Below are 24,346 nucleotides of genomic sequence, written 5' to 3'. Positions count from 1 at the left end.
ACTATTTGATAATATCGGTATTGTAATTAATTGATAATATTGATATTGTAACTATTTGATAATATCGGTATTGTAACTAAATGATAATACGCTTGTTAAGTAATGACGTGTTGGTGACGTATGTAATACTGTTTCCGGGTCCAAGCCGCCACTCATTTGAGTTAAGAAATTGTTTGTTTATGATCACTTTTAATTCATATCACACATTAAAGTTAATTTTATATAAAATAATAGTGTACACAACAATCTCTGGGCTTGCTGCATCTCAAATACCAAAATTTTAACAATTTATAAAAAGTATTAATGACTTTCTGGCCGTGGGGTATTAGGCATGGACATATATATTGCGATCGTGATTTTCAAAAGTATCAAATCGCTTTGTAAACGTTTCTAATTACCACTTCATGAGTCTCCCTATACATTTGAATAGAGCTCTTGAACCCGGAAGCCGCTTCGCGTGACGTCACACTTAACAAGTGGATATCGGTTTTGTAACTAATTGATAATATAGGCATTGTAACTGATTATAACAGTATTGTAACTAATTGATAATACCTGTATTGTAACTGATTATAACAGTATTATCGGTATTGTTGGTATAATATCGGTATTGTAACTGATTGATAATATCGGTATTTTAACTAATTGATAATATCGGCATTGTAACTAATTGATAATGTCGGTACTGTAACTAATTGGTAATATCGGTATTTTAACTAATTGATAATATCAGTATTGTAACTAATTGATAATATCGGTACTGTAACTAATTGGTAATAAAGGATAACTACTGTTATGCAGAACTAATTAAAATGGGGTTATTTTAATGTGAAAACGTCCTTTAGATAATTAAAGTATCGAGTGTCGGATGTCTGTGAACTGTTCTCGGTTTTATCGTATTTGATTTCCTCATCTCATCATCCTGTGCAGAATATCAGTGAAAAAACAACATCCTGGGGAATCTCTTAGTAATGCCAAACTGTTCAGATTGTCTCACATTGTTTGCGTTTCTAAATTTCCGAAAACGTTACTTTATCTTTCTGTAGACCATACAGTTTCTCAAGGTGCATACAGGGACAGGCTCGCATTTCTCCGCAGATTCTCATGTTTTCTTGTCCTCTCTTTGTGTCCTGCTCTCTTTTATTCTGCTCTGTCACCCTCTTCTTAAATCTCCCAACACATGTCGATTTTATCTAAGGTAGTTCAAGGCCGCAGGAGAAAAGCGTGAGGACGGGGACCTCCAGAGTTACTGGAATCTCTGCTAAACTTCTCAGTCTTTGCTCTCCTCCCTTTTTCTCTGGCCACTGTGGTCGCTACTGTTTAGTCTGCGCAGGGCCGTTCTCAGCCCGTAGATCAAAACACAGCTACATTTCCTAACTGCCAACCCAGGCCCTCCATTGTTTTTGTCTGTGTGTGTGTATGTGTGTGACCCTGGGTCTTTCTAACTTAAAGTATTTCTTTTCTCTGTAAGATTTCAGAGGCTATTTTGAAGGTCTTGCAGTGTTTGTTTTGTTTTATGGCTCGGGCATTTAATCTTGTTTATGCTAGCGATATACCAAACAACATAATTTTAAAATCCACTGGTATTCCTAATTGGTCATCTAAAGGTGTTGAGCTGGCCTGGAACAATGAAGACTTGGAACTTTAAATGTATCTACGTCAGCCCTAGAATAGTCATATTAATTATAAATAAATACATACATTTTTAAGACCGCTTGAAAATTCAGTTTCTCTGGATGTATTAGGTATGGCTTTAGGTAAAAGTAAAATCTTAACATTTGCTGCAATCTGTGAAGGTCTGACAACATATCTTCCAATTAAATTTCAATTGAAATTGTCATTTACAGCTTTTTTTGTCTGGATGAAAATGACAATTGGTCAACATAAACAGAGCTCCCTCTATCTTTACTAAAAATCCAAAAATATTAGACTAAATATTGATTTCTTAACTGTTCTGAAGCTCAAATATCGTTGAAAATATAGTTGATAGTTAGTTGGTAATATCGGTATTGTAACTAATTGGCAATATTGGTACTGTAACAATTGTAATATCGGTATTGTAACTAATTAATAATATCGTATTGTAATTGATAATATCAGTATTGTAATTAATTGATAATATCCGCATGGTCACTAATTAATAACAGAGTATCGAAACTAAATGATAATATCAGTATAGTAACTAATTGACTATAGTGATATTGTAATTAATTGATAATATCAGTATGGTAACTTATTGATAATATCAAAACTATAACTAATTGGTAATAATGGTATCATAACTAATTGGTAATATTGGTACTGTAACAATTCTAATATCCATATTGTAACTAATTAATAATATCGGTATTGTAATTAATTGATATCAGCATTGCAATTAATTGATATCTGTATTTTTACTTATTAATAATATCAGTATTGTAACTAATTGATAATATCAGTATTGTGACTAGTTGACAATATCAGTATTGTAGCTAGTTGACAATATCGGTATTGTAACTAATTTATAATATAAGTACTGTAACAAATTTTTTATATCAGTATTGTAACTAATTGATAATATTGGTATTGTAATTAATTGATAATATTAGTATTGTAACTAATTGAAAATACCAGTATTCTAACTGCTTATAACAGTATTGTAACTAATTGATATTATCGGTATTGTAATTAATTGATATTATCGGTATTGTAATTAATGGATAATATCGGTGTTGTAACTAATTGATAGTATCAGTATTGTAACTAATTGATTATATCATTATGGTAACTAAGTGATAATATCAGTATGGTAACTAATTGATAATAAGGATATTGTAAATAATTCATAATATCGGTATTGTGGGTAATTGATAATATTGGTTTACATTAAAAGTGGTGTTTATTAAACCTGCGGAGTATGTAGTTATACTTGCCAATGGCCAACATTGAATCTATTTATTTACTAATGTTAATAGATGCAGTATGTTTATGTTTATTCAGTATATTTATTCATATTCATATGCAAATGTTTGTATGATTTATTTACAATACAGTTTGTAACGTATTATTTTCTGTCTTTTAGTCGATATATTATATGAGAAACTTGCTTTGGTTACCAAATATTTAGATCTAATTAAATTTGCATTGCAAGCCTTAAATAAAATTTAAAAAGGTATTATTTTTCGTTTCACGTTTTTAGTTACAATACTCCCCAAATATTTATGCATAAATCTGCGCAGAAATAGCCAAAAATAAATACAGATTCACACAGCGCTATGCTAATCAGCCAAGCATAGACCCCTTGAATTCATAATCGTATGCTCATTTTTGTTGTTTGTTCTCTCAGGTACACACTGGATGAGTTTGGTACGGCGCGACGTTCTGCAGTAGTCCGAGGCTTTATTGATGCCCTGACCCGCGGAGGTCCAGGCGGCACCCCGAGACCCATAGAGATGCACTCTCACGACCCCATGAGGTACAGACCACAACATCTCATTCAAAGTACGGTGACCTGAAGGAGACATGTTCGGCTGACCTTTTTTGTCGTGGCCATGTCAATTCAGATTAACTTGTGGAAATAAGATAATATGTTATGAAATTCCACCCATGAAGTCGTATAATGAGGGAACGATAAATTTCTCATGACCATGCCTTTTATTTTAAAAGCTTTGTGCTGAACCTGTGTGTTCTGGCTTTTCATTTTCCCTCAGTAATAATGTATTCCCAGATTTGTTTATTTGCTTTTCAGACAATTGGAACATTGTTTAGGTACATGCAGGGCTGAATTTGTGCCGGAACTTGCGATCTTTACTTTAGTTAAAGGTGTAGTAGGTGATTGTCTTCAGAAACATTTTTTGTTGTGCTGGTTGAAAGCCTCTTCACAGTCCAATAGTAACGATTACAGTAAATGATCTAAATGTGTTTATATGCATTTTTATATTCTGGGTAAAGCAAAAAAAAAAAAAAATGTTCGTCCAATAAAATAGAGTCGGACCGACATCTCCAATAATTCCGATAAGCAGGTCAGACTGTCTGTCAGTATATCGATTCGGACTTCTGCGCATCTGTTCACGCAGATCCACCATTAGCATGTGTTAGCATAATTCGCCCTCAAAGTGGCCGCGCGGTCACGAGACGGACCTGGAGAAATCAAATGCTGAATTGAAACTTTTAAAAACATGAATCAATATTGGAGTTACTTTAGCACGCTGGAGGAAGGATTACACCATGGCTGAAGTATAACTGTTAGACAGGTAATGTTCAGGCTAAGCTTATGTTAGATTGTGTTGTTATGAATGACTTGTATGCACAGACGTGTTGTTCAACCATTGAAATCTCCCGGTGAAAGATTGATGTGATTATTTTCAGGTTCATAAGGCCCTTTAACAGCATCTATAATGTAGATTTATATTTAGTTTAACAACAAAACATCAGTAACCTGCTTTATTGAGTTGAAGTTGCTTTTATATTCACATTGGGTCATTTTTGAACAATGACAGCCTTCCTATGCTGTTCACCATGCTACTCTGAATATTCGCTCTGAAATAGCATGCAAGTGTGGCAAAGTAATACATGTAATTCCTGCACGGCGCTGGCACTAACTAACTGGCGAATGACATGTACTAGTGGGTTGTCTGTCTGCTGTTGTGACGCGGTGCGCTCGGGATTTCAGGGGGTGTGGCTTTGAATCACAGTCCCTCCCCGCCGTCCAAAGATAATATGCTAAGCGATTAGCATTTTGGCAGATCACCTACTGCACCTTTAAGTAAAAACCTCACTAAAACTTCTTAATTTCAAAATATAAAAACTAATAATAAGTAGTAAATCTATCTAAAAAAACTGAATTTTCAAACCAAAAGTCAAAACGAAATGAAAACCAAAAAATCCAAAACTTTTATAACCTTGACTCACAGTTGTCATGAAGGGTAATATCAGTTATATGCACCAAAACCGTCTTTTGTACCAGGCTGTAAACATGTTTTTATCAGCTGTAAAGATGGCCATTTTAACATGGCAGTCAGTGAACATCTGGAGTTTCTGGAGCCAGCCCCCAATGGCCAGTCGATGAATTGCAGTTTCAGTAACTACTGTATTAGCTTCACATTGAGAGCGGGATGTTGCGGCTTGGATAAACTAAAACACTAAAAGAGATACTACAAGATGTCCCGCCCCGTCTTCATATTTCACTTGAAATCTTGTCAAACCTCGAATAAAAAAATGCACATTTCATCCCTTCGCAGGTCCTTAAAAACAATCCCCATCTATAATTGGGGGTGGTTTTAGGGGCACGCCGTTGTTAGCCACTAAAAGCCTCTCCATTGCTGATTAACACCACGTATCCCGAAGCAGCAAATCCAATTCAATGTCTGAGCACATTAAACCCAACCTGATTCTTCCAGAGAAGCGCTTCCTCTTTCATGGAATTACTCTAATGGTGCAGGTTCAGAGAAAGGTCGGCTGTTGAGATCTATGGATTCTCCAGGCCAGCCCCCCGTCAGGCCTTCGAACGCCCTCCGACAGGAACACGAGCACAGAACATGAGCTTCTCGGCATCGTGTCGATAAAAAGTGGGAAACGGTGCTTCTCAGAACAGCACTTCCCCCTGCTGTCCGGTATTAAAGGATATGGTGGCCGTGTAATGATAGCTGACTGTGTGGTGGCCTTGAGTCTCAGGGAAATCTATAACTCGACTGGATGGAGCTACAAATCCTGAAGAAAAGCTCTGTGCGTTTAATTAAGTCGCCATTGCGATCCTACCAGCGCTTTTAAAATCAATTGCTGTTACTATTGCTCACGCTGAAACTCATAAGAAGCATACTACACTCTTTTTTACTGAAGCATATGCAGTTGAAGTCAAAAAGATTAGCCCTCCTGTGAAATTGGTATTCTTATTCAAATATTTCTCAAATGATGTTTAGCAGAGCAAGGAATTTTTCACAGTATTACCTATAATGCTGCGTTCACACCAGACGCGGAACGCGCGTCAAGCGCGAGTTATTTACATGTTAAGTCAATGCAAACGCGCGAATAGACATCCTGCGGCGCAATACGCGCAAATGGCGTGGCGCGTTGCGTTAACGTTAACCAATCAGAAGCTTGCTCTTGTGGGGGCGTGATTTCGACAAAGAACCTGTTGTCAGTGTTCCGAGGGAAATCCTCCAGCCTTCACCAACAACAGTTCATCAAACTGGGCTTGGCTCAGTCAGAAGCACCGCTGAAAGCCTCCGTCAACCAGGTTAATTTTCTGGAGGAGTTTATGAGCTCACAGAGCTGGATGCACCTCTGAAAGGATGTAGTGGACTCAGACAGGACCCTAAACGTATCTACGCTGTTTTTCAGTCTTCATAAAGCACATAAACACTGTTAATTTCTTCATAAAATCCATGTTAGCCATTTAGCTATGAAGCTAGAGTCACTGGGCAGACAGAAGCCCTGCCCATCACGCGAATCCGCGTCTGTTCTGAAGTGAATTTGACACGCGAATGAAGCGGGGTTTGACGCGCGAATGAAGCGAGCAAACTCAAATGTTCACGCGGCTATTTACACGGGAATAGAGGGATTTATCTGCGTCTAGTGTGAACACAGCATAATGGTGTCACGATCCTCCAAATCCTCGATTCGATTACATTTTCGATTCTAAAGTCACGATTTGATTTTCGATTATGAATAATTAATTAATTAATTAATAACGAATTAATTATTTGTAATTTGTTTTACCCATAAACAAATCATACGTTAAATGAATAAAGGTAAGTTACACACATAATTACCACCTGTCATTCCTTTTTTTCTGCGAGACTCGTGAATAGGCAGTGATCTGTGTCGTTATAATAGCTTCTGTAAAAAAGATGCACAACCAACAGGAACCAGCCAACAGTATCTGAGGTGTTCGCTAAAATGACTAAGTACATGTGTGAAAGTAAAAGATGGAAGCAGTCTACTGACCCGCTGACTGCCTGGACCCGCTGTCTCGAGCGCATGACAGTGTGTGTGCGTCTGTGTCTGTGTGTGAATGAGTGTGTGTGGTCATGTGATGTGCGTTTTCAGCGGTAGTGAGGAAGGAGGGCTGCTCAGAAATGCTACACGCCAGTGTGGATATGGATCGTTGTCGTTCTAAAATGCCATTTAAAAACAAAGATGTATTAGTGTAAACAGGGCCTGAGTGTGTATTTTTCGCGAGCGGATTTGCAACGGGGGCGGGGCGGAGGATCGCGTGAAGTGACATGGGGGCGTGGCAGCATCGACGATTCTATTTTTTTAAAACGATAATCGAAGTTGAGCATGAATTTAGATCGAGACACCCTTAGTTACCTATAATATTTTTTCTTCTGGAGAAAGTCTGATTTGTTTTATTTCGGCTAGAGTAAAAACACTTTTCAATTTTCGATTTGAGTTGGGATAATGTTTTGTAATGTTTTGGTTGTTTACATAACTATATTCCATTATTATTCTGCGTGTTCAAAGCCAGAAGGTTATACTATGCATTTCAAATGTCATGTACACGAATACATAAAAATTAGGGAAGTTCAATCAGCAAAGCAAGTGAGTGAACTGAGGGTATACGCTATTATTGATCCTCAGAAGTCGGAATACCCAAACAGCTCATGGAAAAAAGTATGCATACTGAGTATACGTGTGTATATCCCAGACTACACCACTGACCCCTACCCCTTCAAGTGAACGTGCAAAACGAGAAGTAGGGGTAAGGGGAAGGGCTAAGGGGTTGAATTGGAATGAGGCCTTACTCTTACAAGCAGGGCTTAACATTAACTTTTTTTGATCATAAGCCACTGTGGCTAGTAGATCGCCAACATTACTAGCCATTTGCCATTTTCACCAGCCACAATTTTGTTGCTTGGAAAATATATTTTGTATTAATAAATATGACTAATATTAATATTATTAGTAATATATATATATGTATATATATATATTTGACATGCTAAAATGACTTGATTTAGATGTTGTGTTGTCCACATGCCTCCTTATTTATTGTTTCACTGTTTGTGTGTGTGTTGTGTATTAGCTTGCTCAGTGTGCATGAGCAAATGGGTTGTGTGGCATTGCAATTGGTTTTTATTTCACATTACTTTTTTAGGGATCAAAATTAAGGATTTGCCTAATTTATCCCTGACCGCACCAAAAAGAAATAATTATTTCTTAGCCACACATTTAAAATGTGTCAAAACAAGCAAATATATAGCTGTATACATGCACTTTTATTCGACAAAACTTTTCTTTTTTTTTTTTTTTAATTGACATTTAAAAAGATCTACTGTCATCAAAGGTCCCAGATCAGCGGTTACTACACATAAATGGGGAGTTAATCTCATATTAAAGCAATGTTATTGCAAAAGATGATAATTAAACTATATTAACAAAATAACTGTAAGCAGATGAAACATACCACGAGTGATAATGAAAGGATGATCACATGACTGAGAATAATTAAAATGAAAGCAGTGACAGCTGCTGCTGCTTACAAAAGGTTTGCTGCTCACACGCGCATCGCTTTTTGTCTAGTCTATTTCAAAGAGAACCGATCGCACCAATTGCGCTTCCTCTACAAACGGGTGTTTTGCGCAAGTAAACGGGAGCGCGTGCTCTTTTTAACAGTAGCGCGCATCACATCCCCTGTGCGCGCGAGTAATCATCCTCTCATAAGGTATTCACCTGCTTTTGCTCGCGCGAAGACAGTTATTTTTGTCAGTCGTGCTGCTTCTCGATTCTAAGATCACATTTGCACGCATATTGGGCCATCCTTATTGTCGAACGCTGCTTTAAGAAAACTAAAATGTAAACATTTTTTCCAACCTGCCAAAGTGGCTAGTGGGAGCGGCTGTCTTACCCGCCAAAGCTGAAATCTACCCGCATTTGGCGGGTGTTAATGTAAAGCCCTGCTTACAAGTGTCTTCTTGCACTTACTATCATCTATCTGTCCAGGTATGTTGGGGACATGTTGGCCTGGCTCCACCAAGCCACAGCTTCAGAGAAGGAGCACCTGGAAGCCCTGCTCAAACAAGTGACTGTGCAGGGTAAATGTCCATCCAGCCAAATCTCATAACACACACACATATTCAGTGGAAGTTCAAACTAGTGTACTTGGATTAGTGTTTGGTGTAATTAGTTAAAAAGTCATTTACTTTTCCACTGAAATATAATTGAAGTTAGGGATACATTTTTGAGCCAAAAGGATTTTGTATTGCTCTCTGAATGTAGTTGGTGATGCGTTGTTCTGCTGTTTGTTCAGGCGTTGAAGAAAACATGCAGGAAGTCGTAGGCCACATCACTGAAGGAGTGTGCAGACCTCTCAAGGTGAGGTGCAAACAACACTATGTGGAATATTTGAACATTAATTCATTCATTCATTTTCCTTCGGCTTAGTCCCTTTATTTATCAGGAGTCGCCACAGCGGAATGAACCGCTAACTTGTATGTTTTACACAGCGCATGGCTCTCCAGCTGTAACCCAGTACTGGAAAACATCCATACATTCGCACATTCATAAACATACACTACGGCCAATTTAGTTTATCCAATTTACCTATAGGGCATTTATTTGGACTGTTGGGGAAACCGGAGCACCCGGAGGAAACCCATGCCAACATTGTGTTAAATGAAGGTAGCAACCCGTTATCAAAATGTTAAAAATATTACAAAACCTGTTAGCAACATGTTGCTTTATGCTAGCAACATGTTAAACATGCTAGAAATGTGCAAACAAAAAGTGTTGACAAGCTTACCCATACTAGCATAGTGTTAAATAAAGGTAGAAACCTGTTTTTAAAATGTTAAACATGCTATAAACATTATAAAACTTGTTAAAAAGATGTTGCTTCATGCTAGAAACATTGTTAAATATGCTAGAAATGTGATGACAAGCTAATCCAAACTAGCACCTTGATTACTAAAGGTAGCAACCCATTATCAAATTGTTAAACATGTTATAAACATTATAACACCTGATAGCAGCATGTTGCTAGCAACATGCTAAAAATGTTAGAATTGTGTTGACAAGCTAATCTATGCTAGCATAGTGTTAAATAAAGGCAAGGCAAGGCAAGTTTATTTATATAGCACATTTCATACACAATGGCAGTTCAAAGTGCTTTACATAAACAAGAATAAAAGAAACAAGTAAAATAAAAATAAAAACAAATAATAAAAATGCATAAAAACAAAACAAAACATAAAAACAGGTAAAATGTGATATAAAAGAATGAAGAAGAAGAGAAAAACATGATAGTGCAATCTGTCGGACGCAGCACAGGGCTCATTCAGTAAAGGCACAGCTAAACAGATGTGTTTTCAGTCTTGATTTGAATGTGCCTAATGTTGGAGCACATCTGATCATTTCTGGAAGCTGATTCCAGCAGCGAGGGGCGTAGTGGCTGAAAGCTGATTCACCCTGCTTTGACTGAACTCTTGAAACTTCTAGTTTATTTGATCCTAAAGATCTGAATGATCTGTTGGGTTTGTATTCAGTGAGCATATCTGTAATGTATTGAGGTCCTAGGCCATTTAGTGATTTATAGACCAGTAATAATACTTTAAAATCTATTCTGAATGTAACTGGGAGCCAGTGTAGAGACCTGAGGACAGGTGTGATGTGCTCTGATTTTCTTGTTCTGGTTAGAATTCTGGCTGCAGTGTTCTGGATGAGCTGCAACTGTCTGACTGTCTTTTTAGGAAGACCAGTAAGGAGGCCGTTACAGTAATCCACCCTGCTGCTGATAAAAGCATGAACAAGTTTTTCTAAATCTTCACTAGAAACAAAGCATCTGATTCTTGCTATGTTTTTGAGATGATAGTATGCTGATTTACTGACTGCTTTGACATGACTATTGAAACTCAGATCTGACTCCAGAGTCACACCAAGATTCTTGACCTTATTTTTTGTCGTTTGACCTTTAGTGCCAAGGTACGCATTAACCTTGAGAACCTCATCTTTGTTTCCAAACACAATAATTTCAGTTTTCTGTTTGTTTAACTGAAGAAAGTTTTGGCACATCCAATTGCTCATTTCATCAATGCATTGGCAGAGGGTGTCAATGGGGCTGTAGTCATTAGGCAGTAAGGCTAGGTAGATCTGAGTGTCATCAGCATAGCTGTATTAGGAGATTTGGTTCTTTCTCATTATTTGGCTCAGAGGGAGCATGTAAAGGTTGAACAGGAGAGGTGCCAGAATCGAGCCTTGTGGGACTCCACACGTCATGGGTGTCCACCTCGACCTATGGTCACCTATACTGACATGGTAACCTCTACCTTCAAGGTAAGATAGGTAGCTTCAAGGTAGCAACTCAATGGCAAAATGTTAATCATGTTATAAACATTATAAAACCTGTAAGATGTTATTTATGCTAGCAACATGTTAAATATGCTAGCTAATGTCCATACTGAAATAACCAGCTTAAACCACCCTATGCTGGTTGGCTGGTTTTAGCTGGTCAACCAGGTTGGTTTTAGAGGGGTTACCAGCCATTTGCAGCCTGGTCTTGGCTGGTCAGGCTTTATGTCCAGCTTAAACCAGGCTGGTCAAGCTGGTTTTAGCTGGATTTAGCTGGTCATTTTCCTACCTGACCAGCTAAGACCAGGCTGGAAATGGCTTGAAACCAGCATGGAAGTGGCCCACACAGACCACAGGTTGGGCGCCCCCTGCTGGCCTCACTAACACCACTTCCGGCAGCAACCTAGCTTTCCCATGTGGTCTCCCATCCAGGTACTGACCGGGCGCAGCCCTGCTTAGCTTCAGTGGGCGACCATGTGAGAGTTGCAGAGAGCTAGCTAGTTTAAAGAGTAAGATCTCTTATAAAAGAAACCAGTACTGCTCAGCAAGACTGCGTTCATATGATCAAAAATACAGTAAAAAAAGGTTCAATTATGTAGAATTTCTAGTTGAATTTACTCTAGTGATTCAGTGTCACAGGATCCTTCAGAAATCAATAGATGAGTGATGTGATGTTCTTCCTCCACCAGGTGCGAATCGAGCAGGTGATCATCGCAGAGCCCGGCGCGGTTCTTCTCTATAAACTCTCCAACCTGCTCAAGTTCTACCATCACACCATCAGGTACACAGAGCTCAGTCCAGATTCAGCTTGTGTGTAGTACTACTGCATGATGCTCACGTCTCTCTCAATCTGTCTGTCTGTCTGTCTGTCAGTGGCATCATGGGTACCAGTGTTTCCTCTCTGCTGATGACCATGGATGAGATGCACATGCTCAGCAAGAAGATGTTCTTCAACAGTCTCAGCCTTCACGCAAGTCGCCTTATGGATAAAGTAAGCACTTCTCAGTGTTGTTATCATTAACTCAAATTGAAATAATTTGCAAGTAATAATAAGTAATAAAAGAACACAATTGCCTGTAGCCAATAGCCAAGTGGTTAGTGCATCAAAACATGGCATTAATGTGTTTACTTTCTATCTTTTTGGCTCGAGACTTACGGTCTCATTCACTTCCATTTCTGATTTCTAGATATTAAGAACAGCTCGTTATGCTGCTTGATGTTGCAAACTGATATGTCCTTCTGATATTATTCTACTTTTATATATCGACACAAACAAACTTGATTGTAGAGCGAGCAGTTTGACTATTTTCTGACACTCCTAGTCATTTCTCTCATAGGCAACTGAATCGAAAGTTCTAAAACAAACGCAAAAATGAGCTCACTTCCACATCGCAGAATAAAGTCAATAATCTTCTCTGTCCTTTTGAATTTAAAGATAAAAAACCCTAAAAAACAAATAGAAATAGTGAATGAACGGTTTAGTCAAATCTGAAATATTTTTTTAAATAATAATAGTTGAAACATTAAATACTAAATACTTTTTAGATTAGATATTTTATCAGCACCTATTGTAAAATAATTATCATCATTTTAAAATATCTGAAATTGTATATTAATAAAATGTAAATATATATATATATATATATATATATATATATATATATATATATATATATATATATATATATATATATATAAATATATATATATATATATATATATATATAAATATATATGTATGTATGTATATATATATGTATATATATAAATATATATATATATATATATATATATATATATATATATATATATATATGTGTGTGTGTGTATATATATGTATGTATATATATATGTGTGTGTATAATAATAATATTAATAATAACGATAATAATAATAACATTTATTATGTTAAATACTTATTAGATTACATATTTTGTTAGCAGCTATTGTAAATATGTTTTTTGAATAAATAATTCAAATATTTATGTTAAAATTAATTAATTATGCAAAATTATATTCATATTATGCATGTTAACATCAATAAAATGTAACATATTTACACCTGTATTAAAATTGAAAGCTCATTATATAAAAATAATCAGTCAATATCAAATGTTGCTTCATTAATGAACTGAAATAAGTTTAAGTACGAAAATCTCTCTAAGTAAAATTAAAACACTTTATTTGTTGTTACATATTTATTACAAGATGACAAAAAAAACTGAACCTAAAACTCAAATGAAAAGTGAAAACATAAACAGAGCTATTAAGTTGTTTGATAGTGTATATAAAGAGTTCACATACAAAAACCTCTAAATGCCATCTACAATTTTCATCGAAAATTAACTAAAATTTTCAGCCTCCTTTGTTTAAGTTGAGATATTTCACTTTAATTACCATGAAAATTACTTTTTCTTTGCCGTAAAAGTGGTATTACTGAACATACACACATGAGTCTGATAAAAATGCTCGTTTTAGAGGAATATTTCAGATGGCATTTAGAGGTTTTTGCATCTAAACTAATTTTTGTTTTCATTTTTCATCATATATTAAAAACCTGTTTACTCACCTTCAAGCCATAAAATAATGCTAACAAAACATCTTGCCCATCTACAACGATCAACATTACACTTTCTGATGCAAACCTGCCTTAAGCTAGGCTGAAAAACAGCATTCTCACACCAGGGATTCTAAATTAACCCCAAAATATCCTTGAACACGAACAGAAAAAAAAAAAAAAACACCAACAACAACACTTCACTGATAAGTGGATCAATAGCAAGAACAAGATGGCCTTCGCTCCACACTTCTGAGAGAATTACGGCCTTAGCAGTTTGCTAATCAAATCACCGTGTTAAATTACGTGTCGCTGGCTGACGTCGCGCGGTGCCAAGAACACAAGCCTGGGCTAATGAGCTCCATTAGAGAAAGCTGAGCTCTGGCTAGCGCTAGCGTAGCAGGGTGTTTATTAGTCAGCCTTCAGAGGTGTCAGACTCGCTGTCAGACAGGCCTGGCTCTTCAACTGAACTTACTGCAGTAAATAATGCTCTTTAAAAGTTCAAAACAGAACATTTTATTAAAGGGTAAATCACACAGCGCTCCTTTTGTTGGTTTAACCCTTTGTGTTTAAAAAAACAGACACTTTGTTCACAGTGACATTACTGCCTCTTGTGTAAGACTTTTTTTCTAATTGTTATTCATGTTATTTTTTTAAATATAATAATCTGATTGGCTGATATTCGTGCGATTATTCTACAAATAACAGCACTCATCCGCCTCTTCCCCCTTGTGTATTACTCCGCCCACATACAGCGACAAGCAGAGGACACTCTACAGTTTGACAAATATTGCTGCTGTTGGACAACGTAATGTTCTTTTGAGGCTTTTTAGGGGAGAATGTAGTTGTTTAAATCGCAACTATGTCGTTTATTTATAAAAAATAGGGGCTTTTTCAAATATTTTTAATTTCTGAGAGAGCACATTGGCAGCCATTAGCCTGTCATTGAGCGAAGCATAGATGGTTGATGTTGTCCATCCACAAGATGGCGACAGAGACCGCATAATAAGCCCTTAGAGGAGAAAAACTCTTAATTTTAAACTACAGCTGATCAAATTAATATAAAACTGGTAAGTGACATTTTAAGTCGATCTTGTAGTGCTGTATTCATACCATAGTAGTTGTAGTGTATTTTTTCTGGGTTAATTATTGTGATCTCCTGAATACTGACAAATCTCTTTAGACTGATGGCATTTCATTTTGGCATTTCATTTAGCTTTAGCCTGTTTTGTCATCACTGTAGACATTATGCTAGAGAATCATTCAAGTACTAGCTCTAAAGTGACGTCGATGGATTAGCTAGAGTTTCTGCTGTTCTGACGTCAGCTGTGAATGAATGGCGGATATATATATGTATATATATATATATATATATATATATATATATATATATATATATATATATATATATATATATATATAATTTTTTTTTTATATTTATACTTAGGTAGAGCTTCCTCCTCCTGATCTGGGTCCCACTGCCTCACTGACTCAAACTCTGTCTCTGCTAAGAGAGGTTTTGGCATCCCATGATTCATCAGTTCTGCCTCTGGATGCCCGTCAGGCTGATTTTGCACAGGTAATTCTTTGTTCCAAGTTTTGTGCTAAAAACCAATACAGTTGGAACCAGAAGTTTACATACACTGTATAAAAAGGCACATAACCATTTTAAAATAAGTCAGATGTTAATGTGACTAAACTTTTTCTCTTTTAGGTAAGTTAAAATTAACACATTTGTTTCTGTTCTGCTTAATAGCAGAATAATGAGAGATATTTTTTGAGAAATTGTTATAACTTTTCTTAAAAGTCAAGTTTACATACAATAAGATTATTCTGCCTCTGAAAAAGCTCAGATGATGGTGTCATGGTTTTGGAAGTTTCTGATTGGCTAATTGACAACATTTGAGTTAATTGGAGGCACAACTGTAGAATAGTATTTAAAGAAAACCTTTAACTCACCGCTTCCTTGTGTGACAACATGGGAAAATCAACAAGCCAGAATCAACAACAAAGCCAGATTACAATTAGCTAAATTACACTGGGAAAAAGAGTCATTTCTGGAGACATGTCCTGTGGTCTGATGGAACTAAGATTGAACTGTTGGGCCATAATGACCAGTGTTACACTTGGAGGACAAAGGGGAAAGCTTACAAGCCCAGGAACACCATCCCAACTGTGAAGTATGGGGGCGGCAGCATCATGATGTGGGGCTGTTTTGCTGCAGGAGGGACTGGTCCACTTCACAGCATAGATGGCATCATGAAGAAAGAACATTATGTAGAAATACTGAAGCAACATCTCAAGACATCAGCCAGGAAATTAAAACTTGGCCACAAATGGGTCTTCCAAACAGACCATGACCCTAAGCCAACTGCCAAATCAGTTAAAATGTGCTTTAAGGATCACAGAGTGAATGTTTTGTAGTGGCCATCACAAAGCCCTGAGCTCAATCCTATAGAAAATGTGTGGGAAGAGTTGAAAAAGCTTGTGCGAGCAAGACAGCCTACTCATCTGAGTCAGTTACACCAATTCTGTCAGGAGGAATGGGCCAAAATTCCTGCAAACTATTGTGAGAAGCTTGTAAGAGGAAACCCAAAACCATTTGACCAAAATTATACAGTTTAAAAGCAAAGCTAAAAAAATACCAAGGAAACGTGTGTAAACTTTTTACTGTCTCGAAATTAATTCAAAAATTCAAAAAAATTCTCTCATTATTCTGGCATTTAGCTAATGTAAATCATTTAGGTAATCCTAACGGACCTAAAATAGTAAATGTTTAGTATGATTTACCATCAGACATTTTTTTTTAAATAGTTATGTTCCTTTTTTAGAGTAAATGTAAACTTCTGGATTCAACTGCATGTTTCCATGTGACATAAATGTGGTCATTTCTTAAAAAGAAGCAAATCAAATATGGCTTTTTTTTCTACAAATACTATTTGTTTATTTATTTGTTTGAAGGGAGGGTTGTTTTGTTTTGGTTTAATTTTGTTATGTGCTTCTGTTTGCTCTTATTATGTTTTATGTATGTTTTGGTTTGTTCTGTTTTATTTCATTGGTTTCGTTTTATTTTGTTTTCATGGTTTTCATTATATATGACATTTATTAAGTGTATTTATAGAAACAAAAATGTTTTTGAAATGTATTTTACTTTTTTTTTTTACTATAATATATGTGTATTCATTAGCAGTGTCGAAATTAATTGTTTCTTCGGTGCACCGCGATACAGACGCAGACAATTCGATATCGGTTTAGTAATAATCATAAAAGGTTATTATGTACTGACGTCATTTATCCCATATGCGCTATGTCGCCGTAGCTTACTATGGTGAATGAGGCGAGCGTGAGTATTCACTATGCTCCAACTATCAAAAAATGCAGAAACTGTACAATTTCACTGCATGTGTGTTCGAAACCGAACTGAACCGGGAGACCAGTGTAGGTTCACACCTCTATTATTCATGTATATGCGTGCACATTTTACATATACAGTGGTGTGAAAAAGTGTTTGCCCCTTACTGAATTTTTTTTTTTTTTTGTGAAGATTTGTCTATGCTTAAGTCAACCAGACGTTTCTTCTTATTGTTCTTTGTTTATCCCTCATTAACCTAGTGTCTGGCGTTTCAGGTGTTGTCCTGTATCCTCGACCCGCTGCTGCAGCTGTGCACAGTGTCAGCCAGCAACCTGGGCACTGCAGATATGGCCACCTACATGGTGAACTCCCTCTACATGATGAAGACCACGCTGGCGCTCTTCGAGTTCACAGATAAACGCTTGGAAATGCTGGAGTTTCAGGTGCATTTATAAAAGTTATTTCACAATATCAAGATGCATTGAGTCTGTTGAAGATAATTAATAATGATTTTTTTTTTTCTTTTGGGAGACAATATCTTATCACTCTTGTCACGTAGCTTGTTGTTAGAACACAGGGTTACACTGTAACCTGCTCACCTAATGTTTACGTTTGTAATATTTATATTTTGTGCCAATTAATAACCACCTCATGTGGAACTCTGAATCTGCGCCTCATTTCGGAGTCTGCTACTGTCCACCGGAGGTTGCATTTCAGTCTAGGATTCATACTTTGAGAGCCTTCATGACTGAACGGATCCAATACACTGTTTTCCACCAAGGCAATCCAGGGTTCTGTAATATAACTGGCTGAACTGGCATTGGGCAGGTTAAAGCGACCAAAACAAAGACAGCCATTTCGGCAGAGTATCTGACTTCAGCATTGTTTTTCAGATAAACAAGAATGTTCACTTAGCATGTTTCCTAAATATCTGCTAACATATTATGGTATTTTTATGCTTTAGAAGAGTCAAAAACGAACATACTGCACCTTTAAATAAAAAGTATGATACGTGTACATATACAAACAGCTGTATTACATGTTACATGAAAGGCAGTATCAGCAAACTGGAGCAATTTCAGCGTTATGGATGTGATATTTGCAGTAAAAACATGAAAGCTAAATTCACGGAGAATGCATGTTATTAGTATATTGTTTTTTTTTTTGTTTTTTTTTTCCAAAACACCTAACCACATAGTTAAGGTATCAGAAACAAATCAATCTGTAAACATGTTTTATACAACCCAAAATCGGAAAAGGTTGCAACAGTACAAAAAACAGAAATAAAAAAGAAAGTAGTAATTTCGAAATTTACTTTAAGACATTATAACAAACATTATTGAATGTGTTCCTCGTTTTTTTTTTTTTCAACATAAGCACAATTTTGGTTTTTGCAACAAATTTCAAAAAACGGAACAGTGAAGCATTTACCACTTTGTAATGTTGCCATTCCTTTCCACAACACTTAAAAGACATGTAGGGACTGAAGACCCCAAGGAATGTAGTGTTTCAGGTCTAATTTTGTCCCGTTGTTCCTGCAAACTAGTCGTAAGGCCGGCAACAGTACAGGGTTTTGTTGTCACATTTTGAGCTTCAAAATGTGCAACACATTCTCTATTGGAGACAGGTTGGGACTGCAGGCAGGCCAGTCAAGTACCTGTACCTTCTTTCTCTGCAGCCAGGACTTTGTAATGTGTGCAGAATGTGGTTTTGCATTGTCTTGTTGAAATATGCATGGTGGTCCCTGGAAAAGAAGGCAGTATACTGTGCTCCAAAATCGCAGCATATATGGTAACAAAACAGAAGTGCAAGTTACTTTTGCCAAGGGCACTGATACAACCCCATTCTATGACAGACCCTGGATTTTGCGCTTGTTGCTGGTAACAGTCTGGATGATCTTTTTCTTCTTTGGTCTGGAGCACATGGCGTCCATTTCTCCCTAAAAAAAAATACCTAAAATACTGATTCATCTGACCACAGTACGTGTTTCCACTGTGTGATGGTCCACAGATGTCTTAGATCCTCAAAAGTTGACAGCACTTCTGGACACTGTTAACATAGGGCTTCTTTTTGGCACAGTTTGGTACAGTTTTCACTGGCATTTGTGGATGTAACTACATATTGTGGTAAATGTTTGCCAAAGTAGTCCTGAGGCCATGTGGTGATATCGCTTATAGATGAATGCGGATTGTTGATGCAGTGCCAACTGAGGGATCAGAGATCACAGTAGCTCACCTTAGGCTTGCGCCCTTGTCCTTTACGCACTGAAATTCCTCCAGATTCCTTTATTCCTCCAGACTCTTTTAATGATGTTCTGCACTGTTGAATGTGAAATATCCAGATGTCTTCCTCTCTTTCTTTAAGGAATATTGTTTTTAAACATTTCAACAACTCTCTCACGCATTTGTTGGCAAACTGGCAGTCCTCTGCCCATCGTTGCTCCTAAAGGACTAGACCTTTCTTGGATGCTGCTTTTATAGCAAATCATAACTACAATCACCTGTTGACATCACCTGTTTCACATCACATCATTATTTAACCAACTGACCTGAGCACTAGCCCTAAACTGCTCATGTGCCAACTCTTTTCTGCAATGAGTTGCAGGTCTCAATGACAGGAAAGAATGTATATTTACAAATAAAATAAAGTTAATCTAAAAAAGCATGAAATATTCTGTTGTTTATATTGTCTGCAATGAAATACAAGCCAAAGGTAATCTGGTCCTTTATATTAAGTGTCCTTAACTACTATGTACTTACATCCAAAAATAAATACAATGTACTTACTGTGTTTATAATGTATTTGAGAACACTTGTGGTGCTTCTGAGTTGGGATAGAGGTTGGGTTATGGACAGGTTTGGTGGTATGGGTAGGTTTAAGGGTGGGTTAAGGTGTAAGGATGGTCAACAGTGTATTTACAAATGTAATTACAAAAGTTAATTACAGATGTAATTACATACATGTATTTAATCAAGCTTAATTACACAGTAAATACATGCATTTACACAATAAGTACATTGTAACAAACTATTAATTCCTGTGGAAGTACTTATTAGTTAAGGACACTTAATATAAAGTGTTATTATTATTTTAATATTAGTTAAATCTGTTTTTTTTTAGTTAAATATAGTCTTAAAGGTTAAATCTAATGATCTTTTTTAGTCATCTCAACCTACTTGAGTTTTTTTAGTTAGAAACCTCATTAACTTATTAAAATAAGTTAAAGCAACATAAACATATTTGTTGAATTTTTGTCATTACATTTCACAGGGGGACTTTAAAAATGTGAAGCATCTTTATTGTAATTGTGATTTTTATTATTATTTTTTTTAATTGTCTCTAGATTGAGGCCCACCTGGACACTCTAATCAACGAGCAGGCGTCTTTTGTGCTGACCAGAGCAGCGCTGAGCCACATCTACAGCTGTGTCCAGCAACACACCGCAGATCAGGTGATGAACTGATGCCAAATTGGATAAGGGGTTCACTGACTTTAGATTTAATGAAGTTGACGTCTATGTTTTTTAAAGGTGACCTATTATGTAAAATCAGTCTTTGATGACCTTAGAGCAGGGGTGTCAAACTCAATTCCTGGAGGGCCGAAGCCCTGCACAGTTTAGTTCCAACCCTCCTCCCTGTTTGAAACCTGTAGGTTTCAAACAAGCCTGAAGGACTCAATTAGTTTGATCAGGTGTGTTTAATTAGGGTTGGAACTAAACTGTGCAGAGCTGCGGCCCTTTTGGAACTGAGTTTGACACCTGTGATCTAGAGCATGTATGTTTTAGTTCCACAAGTACCAGCAGTACCACACGAATAATTTTTTATAACTTATTGAAACTTCCCATGTTAGGTTTTGATCTAAACTGTGCCGTTTTGGTGACTTTATAATCCTTTTGCAATCCAATATATACACTTACTGGCCACTTTATTAGGTACACCTTACTAGTACCGTGTTGGACGCCCTTTTGCCTTCAGAACTGCCTTAATCCTTCATGGCAGAGATTCAACAAGGTACTGGAAATATTCCTCAGAGCTTTTGCACCATATTGACTTGATAACATCACAGTTGCTGCGTTTTGTAGACTGCACATCCATGATGCGAATCTCCTCTTCCATCGCATCCCAAAGGTGCTCTATTGGATTGAGATCTGGTCACTGGGGGAGGCCATTTGATCTGAGATGATTCACGCTTTATGACATGTCGTGTTATCCTGCTGGAAGTAGCCATCAGAACATGAGTACACTGTGGTTATAAAGGAATGAAATGGTGATTGGGCGAGACAAAGAGCGAATGACAAGACAAAGAGAGGCGTAGGGAGACAAGCAAAACAGAGAGGGAGAAGGCACAAAAATACAAACTCCCACGGACCGTAACATGTTAAAGGCTTAGGTAAGTATCACAATAATACATTTAAATTAACAATTAATCACGACAAGAAAATTTGATATCGTTATAAGCCTACGTGTTGTAGTGTTGTCCCATTTCTCATGCGGAAGGCGAAGAGGTGTAAAACAGAATTGGGACTAGGCCTTAAGAGAGACGTCTGGAGGTTTTAAACACAAACCAGCATCTCTTTGAGCTCTCTCACTTTTGCAAAAAACACCATTCGTGACCATCTTTCCCTTTTATATCACCTCCAACACACACGCGCACGCTAATAGCACACATTACTTCCTTATTATCTTTTTTCTCATTTCACAGGAACAGTCTCTATTGTTTACATGCCTCCCCTTTAGCCCTTATTACCATGGTTACCCCACGGTTAAAGGCTCATTAATAAAAGCGCAGAGCATGGATTTTCACTCAAATGCATCACATGGCAGGAAATGGCCTGAGATTGGAAAAGAGCACAAAATAGCGCTTATTCTGTAAACACGATTACCCGTGCACATCTGTGTGCACATATTACAGCAGTCTGCCTTTACAGACTGGACCCAATTAATTATTTGTTTAGTCCGTTTTGTTGTTCTTCATTATTGATTTGGCTTCGCGCAGCTGAAAGCACTCAATGTCTTCTCTTCTTCATGGTACCATGAACTAAATAAGGGGAATTTTAGACTTTTAAGGTACCTGGGTATCCTTTAGCAACAACATGTTAGTTTTAACCAGTTAAACTCCCGGTACCGGGTCCGCGTCGTCATTGACTTTCACTTTAAGATTTAAAGGGCTAGCGTTGCACCAGACCCCCTTAAGTGGTTTTGTTTGAAAGTGTAGAATCTATATGTTATGCACATGTGCATCACTTTGGTTTTTATTCTACTGTATAAAAGTTATTTACACTTTAATACACAGTATTTTGGATTCTCAAGCTGGGGATTGAACATTGGTTAATTTTCATATTTTTCATACGACACATGTACAATTTATAGCTCAAATGAAAGCTCTTGCCGGTGCTCATACTGTTCTTGCATTATTTTTACTGAATTATATTCGCATATCAAACAGTTGTTGAATGAATCGCGCTGTTTCCATGGCGCAGAAGTGAAAGCAATACATTTATGATCAATAAGGAGCCCCAGATAGCACAGACAGCTGTCATCTCTTACCTTATGCTGTGCGCTTCAGGGCCATTTCTCCTCTGTTTTTGAGGTGATGTGCATAAGTAATCCTTTTATATGTCTGACGTGCTCCAAACACAGTGAATTATGTTTGATCAAACAAAAGAATAGTGAAATATGAAAACAATGATCGCTCCCTGTGGCTTGTACAGCACCTCTCATCAGTTGGAATACAATAACTTTTGCATAGATTATGGTAGAGACATTTTTTTTCCCTATGATTACAGACATGTGCAGGAACCACCAAAATTAATTACAGCACGCTAGACCACACACAACCTAAAAGATACACTTTCAAATTTGAGTTCATAAAAAAAAAAAAATACAAAAAGCGCCTCTTTTTTTAGATGTTTATGATAACACAGACAACATATACAGTTATTTTAATAACTTTCAATAGTGTTTTATGAAAATTGAAAGGATTTTCTTTAAAATGATACCACATTTTTGCATTTACACATCTGCATATGGATTTGGGAAGCTTTTAAATTTGGGTAGGAAAAATCCGGGCGGAAATCCCAAAATAACAGCAGAGTTTAACTGGTTAAGCCCTTTTTTGTTTTACTGGTTCGATCTTTTTTTAAACATTCGGCAGATTTGACTACTTATTTAGAGTTTTTTTTTTTGTTTCTAGTCTAAAATATCTACATATTCCTTACTCTTATGTTTTTTATGAATGTGACCAAGCCAATAACTAATTTTAAATTAAAGCTGCAAGCAGCGACGAAAGGGACCTCGCACCCGGGCTGACCGCCACCCTCTGGCCTTAGGATAACAGAGAAAAGTGAAAAAAATCTCTGATTTATTCAATTAAATTCACCTTTATTTCAATAGCGCTTTTACAATGTAGATTGTGTAAAAGCAGCTTCACATAGAAGATTATAGGGATTTGAAACCATTCAGTTTTCAGAATTTACGTTCAGTTTAGATTAGTTTAGTGTGGTTTAATATTCAATACTGAGAGTCCAAACACTGTAGAGCAAATCCATCGATGCGCAGCTCTACAAATCCGGAACCATGCAAGCCCGTGGTGAAAGCGGCGAGGAAAACCTTCACCAATTGGCGAAAGTGAAGAATAAAAAAACCTGAGAAACCAGGCTCACTTTGGCATGACCATTTCTCCTATGGCCAAAAGTCTTGTGCAGAGCTGCAGTCTAGGCGCCGGAGGCTGGAGAACCCTGGACGTCAGCGAAGACTCATCTGTCCCTGGGGCATCAAAGTAATCAGTCACATACTCTCCACTGCTCCAAGACCACCACAGCAGCTGCTCAGGATACGGCCTGGTCTAGGAATATGGACACCTTAGGATCATCTCATCGCTGGTCTTGGATCGCATCAATGGTGCTGCATAGTCTCTGGGGGCCTCGGGATGAGTATTGATGAGTTGACTTTTATTGAATGATTCTTTTGAATTCATCATATTCTTAACAATATACAGTGAAACAAGTGAAATCAGACTCCTTTCAATTAACTGGCACCAAAGATTCAGTTCTTTTAAATGAATCAGATACATACAAGACGGCTGGTTTAGTTCGATTGTCCAAAAATGACTCTTTTGGCTCATTTATCACACAGATCACTTCTGACTCACTGAATCACTTACAAAGTTAT

The 24,346-nt window shown here is 36.9% G+C and overlaps 2 protein-coding genes across 3 annotated transcripts in view; one reads left to right on the top strand and one right to left on the bottom strand.

The window, feature by feature from the left end:
* rcbtb2 (regulator of chromosome condensation (RCC1) and BTB (POZ) domain containing protein 2) overlaps positions 1 to 24,346 on the bottom strand; it is an 824,162-nt gene that overhangs the window by 450,809 nt on the left and 349,007 nt on the right. The gene's annotated exons all lie outside the window — the stretch shown is intronic.
* Positions 1 to 24,346, top strand: part of cog6 (component of oligomeric golgi complex 6) — a 79,661-nt gene that overhangs the window by 37,887 nt on the left and 17,428 nt on the right. Inside the window, exons 9-17 of one of the 2 annotated variants that reach the window (XR_015508412.1) lie at positions 3,329 to 3,457; positions 8,926 to 9,017; positions 9,233 to 9,297; positions 11,958 to 12,049; positions 12,142 to 12,259; positions 15,273 to 15,404; positions 17,453 to 17,620; positions 20,521 to 21,187; positions 21,305 to 22,378. Coding sequence is in view for 1 of the 2 variants with exons in the window: in NM_001320347.1 (NP_001307276.1) it covers positions 3,329 to 3,457; positions 8,926 to 9,017; positions 9,233 to 9,297; positions 11,958 to 12,049; positions 12,142 to 12,259; positions 15,273 to 15,404; positions 17,453 to 17,620; positions 20,521 to 20,628 (904 nt within the window). In the remaining variant the exon portion in view is untranslated. Of the gene's footprint in view, positions 1 to 3,328; positions 3,458 to 8,925; positions 9,018 to 9,232; positions 9,298 to 11,957; positions 12,050 to 12,141; positions 12,260 to 15,272; positions 15,405 to 17,452; positions 17,621 to 20,520; positions 21,188 to 21,304; positions 22,379 to 24,346 lie in introns of those variants that run through there. The other variant, NM_001320347.1, reaches the window with a different exon arrangement.

This window comes from Danio rerio, chromosome 15 (genome assembly GCF_052040795.2).
Source record: "Danio rerio strain M-AB ecotype USA chromosome 15, GRCz13ab, whole genome shotgun sequence".
In the NCBI taxonomy this organism is placed as follows: domain Eukaryota; kingdom Metazoa; phylum Chordata; class Actinopteri; order Cypriniformes; family Danionidae; genus Danio; species Danio rerio.
Note: the sequence above shows the minus strand (reverse complement) of the source record. Positions and strands in the feature narration are given on the sequence as shown.